The sequence below is a fragment of the Anopheles stephensi genome, chromosome 2, assembly GCF_013141755.1.
Source record: "Anopheles stephensi strain Indian chromosome 2, UCI_ANSTEP_V1.0, whole genome shotgun sequence".
Classification (NCBI taxonomy): Eukaryota; Metazoa; Arthropoda; class Insecta; order Diptera; family Culicidae; genus Anopheles; species Anopheles stephensi.
This window is the reverse complement of record NC_050202.1, coordinates 16,665,385-16,684,745: the sequence shown is the minus strand read 5'-3', so window position 1 is coordinate 16,684,745 and position 19,361 is coordinate 16,665,385. Positions and strand designations below refer to the sequence as shown.

Sequence of the window (19,361 nt, the reverse complement as noted above, 5' to 3'; positions counted from 1 at the left end):
AAATAAAACGTAAATTAAAACAATTGATCCATTTTGGAGGACAGTCATATAAATAGGAACTATTGATTCTTTTATTTGTTTAATTATATTTTTAGCCAAAACCTTAACACAGGATAGACTGAATAACTACGGGTAAAATTGAGTCAAAGAAGCAAAACAAAAAATGACAGATCGAGAGCTCTCAGGATTCTAATGCCAAAGAATCAAAACAATCCCGTAGTACATCACCGACTGATTAAAATAGGGGATAATAAGGAATATTTTTACAAAAATAATAATTGAGTGGCATCTAATAAGACTAAATTTGTGCTGGACCAATTCTACACTATTCATCGCAATAGCTAGGCTGAGTCTTGACCACCGATATACAGTGACGGACAATAGAATAAGACTATCTAATGTTGGATGTTTTTTATTTAATTTTTCTATTTCGTTGAAATGAAATGTTCATTTTCAACGAATGAAACTAATGGACAAAATTTATAAAATTTAGTGAAGATTTTGACAAAACGATCCAATAATTGGATCAATTAAAAATATAGATTCTGCTTAGCGTTTTGTTACCTCTGACATTCATGCAAATATGGCGAATACATATTATACAATAAAATGACTATTCATAATATTTCAATATTATATATTCTTAAACATTAACACAATGCAAGTGTGATATAAAAAAAGTATTATTTATGTAGATCTTTTACATTACTCAAGTGTTTTGAACGAATACAAAAAAAAAACAACTTTCGATATCTTCTTCTTCTTTGGCTTAATGACCTCTTGGGTCATGCCTGCCATTTCTGGCTTACTAGACTTAATAATAACACGTATTCAGTACTCACTGCGGCGGAACGATCCGGATGGGATTTGGAATCCCGGTCCTTCCGTGTCGCCTCTACTATCGGGCCGCCCCTGCTTTCTAATGCCCCTGCTATACTAATTAGAAATATCAAAAGCAGTAGTTCGAAAATTCAATATAAAATGGTTATGGTCTTATTATAATGATCATTACTGTTTATTCCCAGACTGAAAGAGTCCCGGAGCAGTACAATCATTTCAAAACGAGAAAATCCTTGATTGGTCCTTGAAGACATAAATTACATTGGCAATCCCCTAAAAGTTATCGTTTAAGTAAAATAGGGAATATGAAAGCACTTATGAGAAGAATTATCCTTAAAATATTTACTATTTTAGTTGTGCCACCAAACTGAAGGTTATGTGATACACATAAACTTAAAGAACAATTTATGTAGTTCTATTTTATGAAACTCAAAATCCAAAAAAAGAAAGAAAATCATCCCCACTACGGCCACTCACCGGAACACTTGATTGCAAATAAAACATAAAACATATGCACTAATAAAACATTAATAAAGCAAACATGTCCATTGAAAGGAGGTCAACAAACTCATGACACGTTTATGGCGCACAGTTGAAAGCGTGCCCATCCGCCACGCTAGATCGATCGGGAAATTCCAGAAGCTGCGAAAATTATCACCCTACTGCAAAACATAAATGCAAATTGCTCATGTTCAATGCTTCGCAAAACGCTGCTTACGGGTGGTCTTAATGTGCTACCCCTTACCTTAGGTGATTTAAAGAATTTGAAGAAGTAGCACTACGATTCGGGCGGACTGTCTTAAACTAATCAAAGTCACTGCTGTCATCATGGCATTACGAAACAATACTTAATTGCTTGCTTTAAACGAGCGGTCATATTTCAAACAGGCATCTTAAAAAACTTCACTTTCTTTCCACCGCCACCGCATACGAAGCGGCTTTAAAGAAACGTAAGAGTAGAGAAAAACGCATCAAATAAAACCATACAAAACGCAGCAAACCCACCAAATCAAAGAGACACGATGGAATAAAGGTAACTAGCCGCAATGCATATATTTTACCTTCTTATTATGACAACATTAATGGTGCTTCACTTGCCTTGCACACTCTGGCGGCTGGCTTTTGCTAGGACAGGGCTGTGCCGACGGCTGCATTGCGGAGGAAGCGTGGCGCGAAAAAGAGAAACGATAATCGTATAATTAGACATAAATGTCAAGCAAGCAAAAGGCGATGGCGGCTCCAAATGGCGACCGAGACCGCGATCCCGGCGGTGAGATACGGCGCGGTGAGTGATGAGCCCCGGCATCTTATCTCACCCATGTGACGGACTTTTGCTCACTCACACGGCGCGCAAGGCGTGTTCATCCGACTGTTGGGGCTTTGAAATGGTTTTGGTGGAACGGTTCCATAGTGTCTGGCGATCGGCGCAACGAACGCGTGGGAATGAATATGACGCCATCATTCGAACCCCGGAGAGCGTGAACCCTCCCGTGATGAACACGATCATTCCGGGTCTTGCGGTACGCGCTGAAGCCACCGGTGCAAAGGCGCCAGGCAACCCAAGAAGAAACAAGGACGACGGGGAGAGAGTAGAGACTGCGTAAGGGGGGGTAAGAAACGCTCCGGGTATGGGTAGAACGATGGCGACGACGAGCATGATGATCAGGGACTTTTGGTATCTGTTTTTAATGCTTTACGCCGGCCATTAGGCGTACGACAGACAGAGATGCAGAAAGTTGTCCGGATAGCTGAGGTGTTCCGAAAGCCACTGGAGTGGAGTCGATTCCGGGACGGTAACGCCATGGGTTCTTGCCTCGACTGTGGATGAGAACGAGAGGTGGAATAATGAGCGCGGCATCGGCATGTGGTGTCTGTGTGTGTGTGTTGAGATGATCTGAAAAGGCAACAACAAGCTCCAACATCAGGGAGCTCCCACCCTACCCTTTCCCCATTATCCCTTCTGGAGGCCCTAGACCTGGGACACACAACATAAGCACGATATCTTTTCCAATTAGGATCTCTGCTTCTCGTGGAAGGAGACAGAACGGGGGAACAAAAAAACGTACAATCAAACGATCTAAGTATGTTCCGAATATGGTAACCGTAACCGGTTTGTGACAATGTAAAAATTCTTCGACTCCTCTTTTAGATGAGTAAACATGGTGCCGAGATTGTGGGTTATCTTTAGAATGGGAATGAAAGGGGGGGGGGGGGGGGGGGTGAAACAAGATATGATAAGTTTTTTTTCTTTTAATTGACTATTGAAATATAAAAAAGAAACCGATAATAAAATGTCATAAATATGTCAAGAATTAGGACAAAAGAAGAAAAAAACAAACAAGGAAACTAATTAAAATTGATACAAGTCATTCTACATTCCCTCAGTAGACGATAAGTTTATAATTAGCTGTAGCAAGCAAGAGCTATTACTGAAGAAGTATCAGAGATAATTAAAATTCATCTAAACTTAATGAGAATCCATAGCAATTTTAAATATCACAAGAAATAGAAATGAAAAAATTCTGTTACGAGCATCCTAACGTAAATCAGTAAATTAAATACGTTTAAAACTTCTCTCTCTCTCTTTCTTCTTGGCCTAACGACCTCTTAAGGACATGCTTGCCATTTCTGGATTACTAGACTCTTACCAGATACCAAGATACTCTTAGATAGATACCAAGCAGTTGGATAGTAAGTCCTCACGACAGGGGAACGGGGTCCGGATGGAATTTGATACCCTGTCCTGCCGTATGAAGACTGGCACCGTTGATACCTCTATCATAGACGCCCCGATCAATAGACGTTTAAATAAATATTATGACTCTAGAGCAAAGGATGCTAGAGTCCACAACATTTGGAAACTCATTTCTATTTCGATTTAACTTCCCTTGGGTTTCGGTGCAGTGATCTAATATAGAGCACTTCTGAAGTCTTACAATAAGAGTCGCCATGTTTAAAACAATGTGAGGTTCACTAAGTCGTACATTGCTTGGTTTGTCTGTTATCTCAAAATCGCGATTTGTTTTATAGGTGGAGACTTGTTGTACAAACTGAGCAACTAAATTTAACTGCATCCAAGGATAAATACTTCAAGATGTATCAATTACTGTAGTGCTGACACTGCTCTAAAGTTTTTGAATACGATCTGAATCCCATGGTGAACGCCAATGACATTGTATCCCAGCGAACATACATCACATCCACATCCAACATTGAAACAATTCTAAACCATTTCCTTCCCTTTGCATCATTCTCGGCTTAATCAGCTTCCCCATCATCAAGAGCCACCACCCATCGGTTTCGGTAGAGTTTATGGACTTTCGGGAGAACTTGACTTCTGCAGCCCTGAACGCATATTGGGGAAGGCCATAGCGCGTTCCGGGAAATGCTTAATTCGTTATTTGGTTTATTAAATAGTTGCTCCACACACTGCTTCACCGACGAAGGGATTCGAAGCAACGGCGAAAGATAGAAAGGGTTAAAGAAGGCTGAGTTCTTCTCGGTTCCTTTGTGCCAGCGGATGGCGTTTGTGTTTCGCTCCTTGTGAAAACGATTTAACAACATTCCAGGCGAGAGCCTGTGTGGAGTTTTTTTTTTTGCTTTGGCCCAAAGATCTCTTCGAACGCTTCAAGCGTCCCCAAAGGAATCCCAAAACCGTCAAACAGTGCGTATCATTCGCTCTGGTAATTCTACCTACTCACAACAACACTGTGGAAGCGGGCTCTTGATGAGTTCCCCTAACGCTAACGCTTCAAAACCCCACCACATCGTCCATGTGTGAATCGTATCTGCGTATGATCGAGAAACTTGGTTCTGGTTGCCTAAACCGGTCTCCACAAATGCTCTAGAGAACGATCGAGGGATGCTGCGCCAAAGATGCTCGTCAAAGCGCGATTAGAAAATTAATAAACCAACCTCTCGAGGGTGCTTCCCTAACGGCTTCAAAATACAATCCCCCCCACCCCAAAAGAGTCGTCGGACACGATGAGGATCGAAAATTGCTTTGAAATGAGTTCACCGCGTACGGACGTCCAAGCGAGGACCAGACCAGAAAAAGGAAAGACAAAATTCCACAAGAGCGCGGACCCAGAGTGATGATGGAAAAGATAGCGTCCGACACAGCGAGACGTTGAGGAGCCCAGGATCGGTCTTTTTTTTTTGTTGCTCTCTCCCTCTGAAAGGCCTCTGGCACAGGGAGAGTGTTTTTTTTTCGAGGGGGTTAGTGTTAAGCGTGTGTTAATTTTAACCAACTTCCACGGGTTCGTTCGTCGGATGACGCCACCCTGCCCCATAACGGCAACGGATCATTCTATCGCTCCTTTTTGCAAGGCGGCACACATCGTCGTCGTGCTCGCCCGAAGCAATTTCACAAAAAATATTAAAGTTAGAAGAAAAAATAAAAATAAAAAAGGGAACTCATCAAGATTACCTCAGTAAAGTGGCCCCCCTAGTGGGTTCGCTTTTTTCTTTGCCCACTCGTGGCTTATTTCGCACCTTAAATTCGGCTCCTCGGCGGCACATTCTGCTACAACAGCGTACGTCGCTTCTGTTCCCCCGCTCCGGGGTACGCGGTACTCCGAGATCGGGACAATGAAAATCATTCAAAATAATCTCCCATTTCCATCTCGCGACCCTCTGTTTCCAAGATCTTTCTCCGCTTCCAGGAAAAAAAAAAACACCGCACCCATTTCGGAGGGCTTCAACCGAGGGTCGCCGGTCCGATTTAAATCCGCCGATCATTCTGGAGCTGATTGCCTGCTTGGGAAGATCCTGTCAATCGGAAGGTGCGTTTTTTGGGGCGGGCACACCACACCATTCCACGCCGCGATTGGCGCATATTATTTTTAGCTCTTTTCTTCATCTCGAGCAGCTTCTTGACACACACACACACCTCATCGTACTCCCCCCGGCCGAAGATTCCTCATCCGGGAAGGATTGAGATGGATAACTATTTTTTTTTTGTTCGCCTTTCCTTCCCATCGCGGTATAATTCATTAGAAGGCCTTTGGCAGGATCCGGTACGCCGGCGTTCATCCGTTGGGCTAAAATTGAAAAATTCCATTCACCATCCGGTTCGGTGTGCGGAGGAATTTTTGATTTGCGGTGCACCATTTTTTGGCTTTTTTTGAGGCTCAAGGAGATCGAAATTCTTTCGCCTGTGTCAGATGTGTGGAATGTTACTCTATTGAACTATAGTTTTTATTGCAGCGTTTTTTTTTTGGGGGGAAGCTGATTTATGGCGGCCATTGAGAAACTGCCTCGTATTGGAGGCACTTATCTGCCTATTATAAAAATATGAAATCAAATGCATCCATTTTTTCTGCTCGGTATCTTGAAAACACAGAATAGTCCAGCGCCTTCGTCTGCCAATCGATTACCCCAGCCGTTCTGGCGGGACGGCTATCAACACCATCACTACGTCTCAGTTTGAGCCTACCACACCTCCTCTGTCCGTGCGGACGGCCTAAAAGACCTTTACGACCTGGGTCGTCCGGTGTCATTCTCATGACGTGACCAGCCCATCGGAGCCTGGCGAGTCTAATTCGCTCCACGATGGTTAGATCATCGTACTGCTTGAAGAGCTTATCATTGTAGCATCTTCCTCCTCCTCAGAGAACATTATATCCTTCTAATTGTAAATTCTTGCTATTTTTGCATGTATTAGAGGTCTCTTCTGCCAATAACCAGAGACCCAGTTTCTGTTGCTAATATCAAGATCATGTTGAATCTTCAGGATCAAGGCGTTAAGTGGAAGCGCTCCTGATCTTTCATACGACAGTACTCTAAACCGTTTTCCAAGTAGGACTTACATGTCAAGAAAGTCCTTCCAAGTTGTTAAACCAAGAAGAAGTAACCAGTTGTTAGGTCTAGCTGTTCTCCTAGACTAACGAAGTTTGTAGATACCAAGCGATATAAAGAGAGATCTCTTCTAATGGTAAGCTCATGTATAACCATAAGCAACTTCAATTTGAATAAGAGAGGTTGAAATTACCTTCACTCTACAAAGTCTTCCATTATATCATGTTTACAACAAGCTATTTCTATTACAGCTCTTAGAAAAATGCCCGTTCACTTCCACAGACAAAAAAAACAAAATCTTTCATGCCATTCATAACTTGGACTGCCCCGTTTCGTGTGCTGCAACAACCTGAACGGAACGGAGTCATGCACCTCAAACGGCCGAAGGAAACCCCCCTCCATACACCTTTTCCTGTATTGTGTGGAATGTCTGTTCTCGTGCATGCTCAACGTACGTCATTTCAAGACCAATGACCACCACCGACCAGCTGGGCACGCGGGCGTTATTGTTACTCGGAAAAATCACGTCAAACCTCTTCACCGCCATGTAACCGCAGCAGCACTCGGACGATAATGACCGGTGACCGCTTTCAGTGCGTTTAAAAATAAGTATAAAACCATCCACAAAAAAACGCTACAAGCAACCGCTCACACACACACACACACACACACCTTTGCCACAAAAACCCACAGTGACACGGCAGCCGCTGAAGACACATTGTCTGCCACGACCGAGCCACGAAAGTCGGTGGCAGTTGATGAAGAACGTTCAATCTTTTGTTGGGATGCGCCAACCCACCGGGTTAACTTGGTTAACCCCTAGATGGGAGGAAAACGTCCCGCCAAAGGACAATCGTAGGACGAAGCGTTGCTGAAACTTTTTCCCTTTTTGTACGGATGAGACGGAGGCTCGTCTAAGTACGTGTCCCGATATAGGACACCGATTGATGCTCAATTTTGTAACAGTGAACACCAATCCATTCCCAGTAGCAGATAGCTCGTGATCGATTTTTCTGAAGCCCTTGCTGGCTAGCTCAACAACTCGGCACCCAGCTCGTCAAGGAGGGATAAGTAATGGGGACGAGCGGTGGGATGTGATCTACCACCCTTCCCACGAGTACACGTTCGTTTGATGTACGTCAAATCGTTGACCGTTGTCGCTGGCGGTGGGAGCCGATGGTTGTTGTCGGTTGAGATGATCTATTTTCGAAATCACCCCTAGCGGTCCTCACCAACCGGTCGGTCCCTTGCTGTACCGGGGCGACCACGTTGTTGAGCGGAATTTTTGCAGGCCTCAATTTGTCTGTAATGTGCCAAACACCGCCACAACTTGCCCTTTTTTTTGTTGTTGTTGCACCAAGACGCTGGGCTAGGTGGGTGTGTCGTCCTCCGTTTCGCACCTCACTCACTCACCTCGCGCTTGCCTCATCCGTAAGGATATTTTGAGCGCGATTGAGTCACCGTTTCACTGCCACAACAGGAGCAGAGCCAGGCAAGAAGCAGAGCAAGAGAAAGAAAAAATCATCTCAACCACGCCACATCAAGATGTCACACGCGGGTTCTGCTGATGGTGTGCTGAGGTTGTGCGGATGGGATTCTGTTTTCGATTGCAATTACCGTTGCCAAAATAAAGCGAACATTCTCAACGCTCACTTAGGAATCGTGTGTTCCTCTGCTTCGGGCGCCGCCTCTTCACCTCCGAAACCTTGCGCTTGGATTCGCATGTGCAGTTGCATGATGCAACCATGAGGCAATGCGCCATCTTAACCGAGAGCCTCCTAATGGGCGTTATGCAGCTCTGCTTAAAGAATAAAATAAACTGAGAAAATGCTTTAATAGTTTGCGATAATTACGATGATCTGTTGAATAATTGAGAATATCTCAAGATAATTAAACAAAACATAAATTATAGCAACTACTGAATAATGGTAATATTCAGAGATTTTTGTTGCCATAATTCTATCCAACCATAAAAAAAATTAATTAGTAGCATGTTGCTGAAACTCAGCGTTATCGTCCGATCTACACATCTAACCAACAACAGCAGCACACGGATTCGTTGGCAAATCCGCTTTTAGAGAGCTGCACACCACACTACAAAACGACCGGATCTGCACTTAGTGTCCTATTTAGCGCCCTCCTCTACCCAACCATTCATTGATCGCTTCGTCTCCTCTCCTGCACAACCAAAAAAAAAACTATTCACTCTTCTAATTCAACAAAACATAAAAGACAACCCCGTGGCAGATGCTTTTCGCATGAGGCGATGCGCGTGACAGCAAAAACGAAAAAAATGTGGATGCCACTCCGCTAACGGGTGCCAAGTTGCCAAGATGGGATGGGATTCCACGATGCGTCTCTTTGGGGGCTGTATGAGTATGCTGAGCACAGCAGTAACGTGGGGTGAGCAAAATACTTCAAATTAAATTACCCCCCATGTACACGCTTTGCGCGATGACGTTACGGGGGGAAAACCCGGTGATGGACAGCAAAGCGTTAGGTGTCATTTAGGAACAATTACCACCAAACAAAAAAAAAAGATATGGACCAAGTGTTCATTCAAAAATATCAACGTAAAGATTTTGATTTTCTTATGAAATTTTAATCATTGGGTTCAGGACAAATAGAGAATTTGTTTTAGTTTACTATAATTATTTTTAAAGCTTATTTGCTAAGTTTATTTTACTATAAAATATGTTTTACTTAAAATTTAGAAAATAACCAATGTGTTTTGCCGATTCGGTGTTGGCAGATCTTCATACGAACTGACAGGCACGATTGACCATCGTCAAAAGTATAAGATTTTGTTTTTCGGGCAAACCTAAAATAAGTTTCATGCAACGCTCGATTAAACGATTGTTTTAGTGTTTTTATGAGTATTTTTTTTGTGCAAGATTTATGCATATTTTAGAAGAAATTATAACCATGTAGCGTATATAAGACCTATATTTAGCGATTAATCAATCAAAATGGTATACATTGTTGTCAAATTCTTCTGAATGCGTTTACCTATTGGTCAAACTTTTGCTGGAAGCTGGCTAGTAGATTGAGATTTACAAGCTGAAGTCATGATAGGCGTTAAATAGAAGCGCTTCTGTGATTTATGTTTGTTGACGCATGACAAGAAAAAGAAAAGATGGAGTTTTTGGACCGCAATTACTACAATCAGCTCAGTAATAATCGAACAAAAATGTTAAGTAACAAGCAATTTAAAATTAAATATGAAATAAAAGTTTACCTTATAATTATAATACTTAGCTTACCATATTTGTATTTTATAGCATGTGAGCTAAGTTTAATAGCTATAAAACCAAATAAAATCTTCAATGAAACAATGCGGAAATTAATTATTCCTAAATAAACATAAAAAAAAAACTTAAAAATGCCGAGAAATCCGACAAAAAATAATTTTAAACCCTACTTAAAACCATAAACTGTTAATTAACACGTAATATAAAACCAACCAAGATTGCCTAAAAATAAGATCAATCGTGAACGTTTACGTTTTGCCCGAGTGTTTAGCGGACCTGTTACACACTTTCTTTACGGTGTGTTTTTGTTGGCGTTAACGTTAAATTTGCGTACATTCAAGCGGCAAAGAACAAACGAAAAAACGTTTTGGGCCATCGCAAAAAAGGAACCCAAAAAACAAGCTTTCTCTTTCATTCGTCCTCACTGGGGTGAGCTGTGCGTTAGAGAGGGACCGTCGGATGTTGAAGCCCTCCAACCAAAGGTATGTGTGTAATGTGGTGACGAAGAACAGCCCCCAAAAAAAATGCTACCCCTACATACAACCCCCGTCCTCCCTTCTCCCACACCTCACGCACCCAGGCGTAAGTCAGTGGCAAAGCTTTGATCAAATGCAAATGCGCTTCGTTTAAATTTTGCGCGATCGGTAAGATTTCGATCGTTAAGTGCTTGGTGATGATTGACGATCGAGCGCCATGATGAGAAGGTTTATTTTCAATTTAAAAAAAAATTGCGCCACTTCGATCGCCTTTCGCGCGCACCCTTGCCGCGCTAGTTAGAAGCAACAAACACGCGCGTGCCAATCAATGCGCAGGAAAAAGGGCTAACCGTTGTGCAGGGCTCGAAACGGAGCGGCCGTACGACGTGTTAGTTCGCACGCAATCGAACACGACCTCCCGCTGCTGCTGCTACTGCTTTGTATTTTCGTTTCATTTGTTGCCGGTTCTTGTGCACGGGGCGACACGATGGCTAATCTCTTCCGTTGGCAGCGCTGCGGACTGTGCGCGCACTTGTGTCTTTGGTGCCGCGCGCGCGTCCAAAATACGCTGATGACCGATTAGGTCATTGTTTTATTTCGTGCTCGTGATGTCAGCCCATCAAAATGTTGGCCACCGGTTCGGTTCGGTTTGCTTTCTGATTGCGGGTTTTGTTTTTACCGCAAGCCAATATTGAGAGCGAAACGGTCCTAACGAAAAAAATATGTTCACAAAAAAAAGTCAGCCACCCATCGTCGACACACCCGGGAACCCGGGAACCTATCTAGGTAACGGACGCGAATTCGTCCCCCATGTGACAAACCAAACCAACACACGAGACCTTTAGCAAACTTTGTTCCACCCTCCAAAAAAAGCCCCACGGCGATGATGATGATGATGGGTACGGTCCAATCATCAATCGAAGATAAGAAGAGTCCCTAATGGCGCCACGGTGATTGTTACCCCTTTCTTATGTTCCTGCTTTCGGACGTTAATTTCTGATACCACACGATCCCGATAACTTGCCGGCCCTACAGCAAAAAAAAAACGAAAATCGGTCCAACAGCAAAATCGCTCATCACAGCGTGCTCCAAAGTGCAACCTGGAGGCCGCGATAAGCCAACGAAAAACGGCTCCATGCAGGGTATAACATCCGCGGTTGGCTGACCTACACTCCCTTCACCTTTTTCCCGCTTGCGGTCCGCTTCCACCGCCCGGTGTACAACCGTTTTACAAATATTAATTTTCAAATACTGTTCCCTCTTATCAGTACGATCGATGACGCAGTTTTGGTGTGGAAGCGATTTCTTCCTTCTTTTGTAGCGAAAAAAAGGGAGAGTGCAATGTTGCTGCACATTGTGTGTTTGTGTGCTCCCCCCTCCCAGGTGATTGCATTCCAATCGCAATATTTGTGCAGCGTTTTTTCTTCTGCTTCTGCTAATATGATGTAACGTGATCATCAAGATGAACGATGATGGCCGATGATGTGGTGTGGTGAATATCGTGGGAAATTGAGAACTGAATAATAGTCCCTACCAGAAGTACACTAAAATGTAAGAAAAATAAATATTATAAGGGTAGTTACGAAGACCCTGTGTCCTAGCAGTCGTCGTCTTCTTACATGCAAGAATCATTCTTCAAAAGCCATTCAGCAGTTAGTTGGGACCTATGGATGTCTTTAAAATATTTTTTTCGCATTTTCTATTCTCTCCCGAGACAAGTCATGACAAGGTCCTCATGCAAGAGCTAGAGATTTAGCCTAAAAATCGATCTTCGAACAACAACGCAGACTCTTCATCAGACCCCGGGGGAAATGGACGACATCGACGCTGATGTAGACGGCGAGTTTCTGATAATGATTTCCATCTTGTCTGGTAAATTCTTGAAAGTTCAAACATAAGCTCTTACTCTTGCATTTAAATTTCACAACGATAAAGAACCCAGGCGCAATGTTTTATAATCATGGACACTTCTGTTCCTCGCTATCTGCAGAAATGAGAAGAAGTTGTAAAATCCGTAGTGGTTATAATCGTTGTGTGATGTACAATATTCCTCATGATAAAACGCATATAAAAGACCCTTGTTTGAGCCTTTTCTTTACCCAGATTTTGAGTAAAATACACACGCTGACATCCTTCAACTATTAGAAGCAATTCTATCGTTCATTCACGTAGGTCCAATGTTGTCCACGAAAAGTAGTTATCAATGAATCATGATTTTCAATTAAAACAAACCAGATAATCTATTTCGCGATGATTGATAATGTTGCGCGAGGTGCCACGTTATCGCAGAAATGCATCATTAGCCGATAAAAAAAAAACCATCCAACCATGTAAACAGATAGCCCTGACGGTTGAGTCACGTGAGTATCAGCGTAGCAATTCACTTTAGTTTAAAACGCAGTTGGCGCAGTTTAAAAAAAGAAGTATACAATTATTTCTTCTAAGTTCCAAAATTCAAAACAGTAAATATACTAAGACTTCTTAGGCAATTAAAAAAAAAACAAATAAATAGGCTTATCTAGGGTATCTGCAAAGATCTTTCTCTCACCCTTTTAGTGTCTTAAATATATCCGAATTAATTACCACACACGTCCATACTTTGACCGCTGCAATGTTCGGTGCACTGTTTCTTGTTGATTGTTCTTTTAACGGCATCTGTACCTGAATTTAAATCCTTTTTTCCCCGTTTTTCTTCACCGACAGGTCCCCTTTCTCCCGTGCGACCAGATGATAGCTTTAAGACGAAATGCGTTCCCATTCAGCCAGCATTAGCAATGCACAGACAAAGAGCCACGGCTTGGCGAGTGCATAGGTAACAATACCCCCCAAGCTGCTTGAAGATGCGTCAGGCACTCCCCCAATCGACCTGCCATACAAAAGAAGATCCACGGACACAAATGGTACGCTGCTGCAAGAAATAATAATTTATGCAAATTTTTGTCTGACTAACTGAAGAAAATCCGTCCCGCAGCACCCCGAGGTCCGATGGTGGTATTGTGCCCGGCACGGAAAACCGTGGGAGAGATGCTGGCTGAATGAATGGCAGGTACGCAGCGCCGACGACGCACTTTGCACCGATGCCTTCTCGAAAAGATGTATTTGCATTTTTTAAGGCAACTCTCGTCCATCATCCATCGGGCAGGTTCCTTCTCGGAGACTAGTGAATAGGTGCGGCACACTATTGCCGGTCCCGGCAGGTTCTTTGGAAAGTCTCAAGGATATGTAAGGGAAACAATGCCGAAAAGAGCAGTGTTCAAGATTCTCTATCACCTTCAGGAACATGGAGATAGTTCTGGTTGTCTTCTGCGCCCATTCCTTACGATCGCTGTTCACCGCTGTTCGGGCCGTACATACAGAGGGAAAGCAATAAAATCACCACTTGGCTCAAATTACCTCTCGCTTTCTGGTGAGGTGTGCGTAAACTGGCCCACAGGCGCACAGGCACCAGACTTCGCACCGGTTCCGCTGGAATGCACCGGCATTCGCTTTCTTCAGATGCCATCGCTCTCCTCAATTCCTTTGCAAATAAGGCGCTCTCGAGCAGGCAACATAAAACAGCCCGCCATGTGCGGATGCGCCTCGTTGTTCTTCTTCTACCATCGCAGCCGCCGGTGCCGATCTTCCTGCCCGGTGCCTTATTTATACATTTACGATGGTAATAAAATATTCACACCTTTCTGAATAAACAGCAGTCCTTTTTCTTTGCTGGAGGCGCACAGGTACCTTTTCGGTGCGATCCTTCCGTGAGGGTCGTTTACAGAGCTCTCTCTCTCACCTCCAGGACACCCACAGCAAATGGGCAGCGGCATCAATACGGCAAAAAGATCCATCATTATGGTCGCTCTTCTATTTTAGCTTTTCATTACACCCGTAAAACACACTGGCCTGGTCCGTATGTCCTTCTGGTGGTGTCCCTCTTAAGAAACCCGGCCGTCGGGTTCTTTTGTTTTACGACTCTCGGTCCCGTACGGTACTGTTTGTGTAGCAGCTAGCACCGGGAAGCTGCAAAGCATTTAGCTTAATCGTCCTTTCAGGGCTGCATCGTACCTGACTGCAGCAACGGACGAGGGCTGCTCCTAAAACAATATTTAACCGCCAACACCTTGGAAAGTGCATTCCCGGGCTAGGTGGACCAGATGGGTGCGGGTAGGCACCTGAAAGGCAGGCACAGCGAAACACACTTTGCATACCGTACTTAAACAGGGTCACAAACGCATCGGCAGGTTCGATGATTGAGTGTGGAAAAATAACAATCGCCAAGGTGTCAACGGGCAAACAAGTGTAGGAACACACAGATGGTGGGCTGTTCACTTTCGGTGGGTAATAACAACCATTTTCAGCTTTCCACACCAGCTGGCAAACGAGGAAGATTGGTAGGTATTTTTGCACATTGCAATCATAGTTATTAAAGAATGTTGATCAACACGCAGGCGCAATTATTTGTGTAGTTTTGTTACATGCAATGATCGTGCCCGGATACTTGGGGTTTGGATTTAACAGTTTAACGTTCCAAGCTTAATAGCTTAACAGAGAGAACTGACTAAGTCGCACATTAGTATATGGAGATCTATGTTAAACCTGGAATGATCTGAGAGAGTTCAACAGTCACTAAAATCCTCATGTACTGACCACTTTATCTGACCATTGGAGAACTAGCTGATGATCTTCGGTTCTGCTAACTCTGCAAGCTCAAGAGGTCTCTGCCTAACATTTCTGATTTATTGTATCTGGATAGTCTTTGCTGCATTAGAGTGCGGAGACGTTCCGGGTGAGATTCAAATAGTGAATCCTGTCGCGTGGAGGAAAGCCTATGTTCCGCTTAAGATGTTCCAAATATTGTGAATCTAATCCCACAAGAGCCTTTGTACAATACTCCTTATCCTGTTTTTCAAGTCAATATATCCGCTGTATGGGACATAGTCCAATCATGCGTCTATTCAAGGGTTTTTTATGCAACTTGAACTCTTGCACAGTTGTTTCAGAATATTAAAGTATATACCGCCGTTATCAACTAATTAACGGTGCTGCTGAGCAAATCTTTTTCTTCTTCTTCCTTCTTGCCACTACAACCTCGAGAGCTCTCGGACTGCCACAATTCTGGCAGTTGGTTTTACCCGTAACAAGTTAGTCAGTCCTGCATACGGGGAGAAGGCGGTCTGGAAGGGATTTGAACTCCGGTCCTACCATGTGATGACCGCCACCGTTATCTCCGGACTGCCCCCTGGACATATCTAATCAGCAATTAATTGGACCTTGGTGTGATCGTATCACAGGTACCTTACGCTTCTTAAGAGTTCTTCAAATATTTGCCAACATCAGGATTCATGTCAAGAGAGTTCAGAACCTTTAAGAAAAATAATGTCTATGTTGTATTTAAGATCATACCAAAACAATGGCCACGCTGACATAATCAACATTTAACCCTTTCAGCTCCCAAATATTTCTTTTGCGAGCGTATTTCCTTGTTGTGTTATGATCGCGCACATTGCTAATTACTCTGCTAAAACATCAAACGTACTCGCGTCTCCTTAAATCAATACTAAATCCAATTAGCATCGCAGAGCAAAATTGCTTGAAAAATTCTAGCCAACGTACCGAGTACATTACCGAACCCATCGCAAAATTCCTTTTGTGGCCCGGGGACCTGCCAACAATCGTCACACCATAATAATTGAAATTGTGAAAAATATGCGTGAGGGTAAAATCAGTCAAGAATTTCGTTTTCCCCAGAATCTGGGAAGAATGCTTTGCTATTTTCGAAGTAGATCACCAGCGCAAGGAATGTGCACAGCAGTACGGCGGCAGTGGCATCCCAGGAATGCTATACAACCGGTACCTCAATTGAACCCGAAACCCGGTTCATCACCCACAACGCTCGGTTTTGAAATTTATTTGTTTGTTGTTTGCCAGCCGAAAAATGCCACCGAATTGTTGATATTAATTGAATTCACACATCTTAGTGCAAACAGCTATCCGGCCGATCCATCTTCATCTGGGTAGCACATCCACCTTAGTTTCAGGGCAAGGAATCGGTTTGGTATAACATCACCCGTCACCGTCGGTTGGAATGCTACCACGAGCTGGCGGAGTGGTCCTCTGAAGGGTTCGGTCGACGACGCACCAGCAGGCCATGAATGTTTTAGTATCAATTGTCACGGGGGACAGCGAGTCTGGTTAGTTCCCATAAATCAGATATTATAAAGCGACAACGGCACGTCAAGCTATCCATCGACAAACGACTAATTGATAGATGACACTAGCTAGACTGTCGTGCGCATTGCATAGTCTCGCGTATAGTTTCATCAAGTACCCGGCCCTCGGTGATGCGCAAGGCATCCTTATCGTACATAAACGATCGACGGCCCGCCCCATCCGGGGGCACACTACTCCAAGCCATGGCACGGCAAGGTATACGCAAAGACCTCAAACAATCAACAAACATACTCCTTTAATAAACACACTAGCCAAAAACAGTTCGGCCCCCACTCTTCGTTCGGCATGGGAGGTGTTGTGCCGTACCCGGTTGGGGTTGGGTTTGATTTTGCAACACCCCAAAAACATATCCCTACCCCCTAGCGAAAGCCAACGAATCGATGAACCGATCCCATCTCATTCGTGCAATCGACGACGATCTGGTAAACAAATATGCACGGGCAATCGTATCAAGAATCGCGTAGATCGGACGACTGCCGATGGCACACGCGACTCACCGACGATGGTTGCCCATCATCGTGGTGCACGGCCGCGCGGAAGAACTAACCACACCTGTGACACTTGACAGGTGACGACCGACACATGAAATATGCGAAACCCGAGGACGAACGGCAAAGGAGGGTGAACAAATTTTCGCTAATTGATTGTACGTGAGCGTACTAGTAAAACGCACTATTCTTTTACGGAGACTCGGACAAGTGGAGACGAGAGAGTCCTCAAATATCGCAACACACTGGCTGGGGTGCTGTTCTTAACCAGCTTTCACAGCCATCCCCAGACCGATGGAAAAGGTGATGAAGTCGTCCCCGTGATTGGCCATCAATTATTTCATTGCTTATCATCTTGCAGCGTGTGACGAGATGATGATCGGAAAAGTTGAGTCATGTGATCGATCGGAGCGTGAAATTGGGAGCTGTCAGCGCTGATATACGTCGCGCGTACCCGTCGATCCGTCATTTTTTTTTTTTTCGATTGAGGCGGAAGTCAGGCAAGCCGGTACGCTTTCTTCAACCTGCAACTGTCAATCCAGCATTCAACGTCCAATAAGCAAACAATCGATTGAGACACCTATTACCAAACATTGTGTGTGCGTGATTGAGAGCCGCTAATTGAATTCATTAAAAGAAAACATTCATTAAAAAAAATTTCATCATTGATTAGATGTAATCTGAAGTGGGTTCAAGAAAAGGAAGCGGCTTGATAGATGGCGACCTGTGTTTTTTCGTTGCATATATTAACACACGGTTATGGAAAGAGCTTAAAGTTCACTGTTGTACATAAATAGAGCAATTTTATGGCATGTCAACATTTAAACTGTTGTAGAAGAGAAAATAAGCGCAATTTATTAGGTTGCACAGCTACCCATGGCAGCTAAATGTTAGCACCAGGATCACACTCGGGCTAATAAATTGTCCCACCCCGCAGGACACAAGTCACACGGTGGATTTGTTGTAGAGGTCTGCTCCTAAATACGGCTCAAAACTACTGGCCTTCGCCCGTCGCGGCACTATTCGAAACGGATGCGATCGCGCACCATCCTAATTGGCCATAAAATACATCAATTCGTGTCTATCGTCTCTCTGCGCGCAGACTTCCAAAAAAAAAACCACCCCTAGCAGACCAACAGACGCGCATATACCTGTGGTATGGTCTACGCGTCGTACGCCGGCACGGACCAATCGCAAAATTTCGGCGTACGGCACACAATTTGCATATACCACCAAGGGGTACGGGATCCGGCAAATCAGATCGCTTTGATTCGTCCGCTGGTCCCCACCTCACCAGTTAGTGGGGATAGACCTATGTGGCGAAAGTGGATGATGGAGTGGAGTGGAGCGACAGCAGGGCAGGGCAGGGTAGAAGTCGAAAAATCGGCCTATCGAAAATCGAAAAAGACTAGAGCTTTAAATACATACGACATAGAAATAATCGTCGCTCGTTAGCAATATTAATGAGTCGCGAGACATGAGTGCGGACCGGAGGCGACCGCGTATTTCGCGTATGGCGACCGGGGCGAACGATGGGGGACGAAAAATTGAACCCTCATTTCGTATTCCGGCCGGACGCGCTGGAAATTCGTAAACAAAATATCAATTTTGTCGATCGGCACATCAGGTCGGCGAGTCGGGTAACACATATCACTTCCGTCCAATTGGCGCGGACACACCGTTGCCACACCTGGTGTGACAAGTGTGAGAAAATTAGCTATCCGGTTGCATCGTATTATGCGGCCCTCGAAATGACCCACCGAGATGGATCTTTCTAACGTCTCCGTGCTGTCTCGCATGATTTCCTGGCAGGACATCCCATACTGTACTTGCTATAGGCGATCACACGAGATGGGAAATGTGAGTTCAGTTCAAGGATACGGCAATTGCAGTGGAACAAATTAGACTTACAAGCCGCCCAGGGGTACCTTGCCTCGGTACCTGCACCACTGGGCTAAGGGTAATCCCTAACGTACGCACCATCACGTATTGTCCTTCGTTCGCATCCCTCCGTCTGGGTGCCCATTCAATTGCTCCAGGAACCCTGGTGCAGGTTTGTTTGACTCACAGGACAATAGCGCCCCCTATCTCTGCTTGCCTATCTGGGCGAAAATGCCAATAATTTTCACAATGCCATCCCTTCGACTCAGGAGCCACCGTACCGTAGGACAACGGATCACAATAGCAAGGCACCCCGATAGAGAAGAGCTAATGCAAAGCGGGCATTGTTTGGGTGTAGCTTTGTGTCCGGGAGGGTATGCTTGCGATTGCCTTGATGGTAATGGATGGGAAAT

At 44.2% G+C, this 19,361-nt stretch overlaps 1 protein-coding gene across 4 annotated transcripts in view; it reads right to left on the bottom strand.

The window, feature by feature from the left end:
* The window catches only part of LOC118507200 (autophagy protein 5), a 62,255-nt gene that overhangs the window by 39,630 nt on the left and 3,264 nt on the right, over nt 1-19,361 (bottom strand). For 2 of the 4 annotated variants that reach the window (XM_036045279.1, XM_036045280.1), the window contains exon 7: nt 1,697-2,658. The exons of 1 other annotated variant lie outside the window; for it this stretch is intronic. In XM_036045279.1, the coding sequence (XP_035901172.1) occupies nt 2,546-2,658 (113 nt within the window). In that variant the 3' untranslated portion in view covers nt 1,697-2,545. Of the gene's footprint in view, nt 1-1,696; nt 2,659-4,440; nt 19,339-19,361 lie in introns of those variants that run through there. One more of the 4 variants, XM_036045281.1, reaches the window with a different exon arrangement.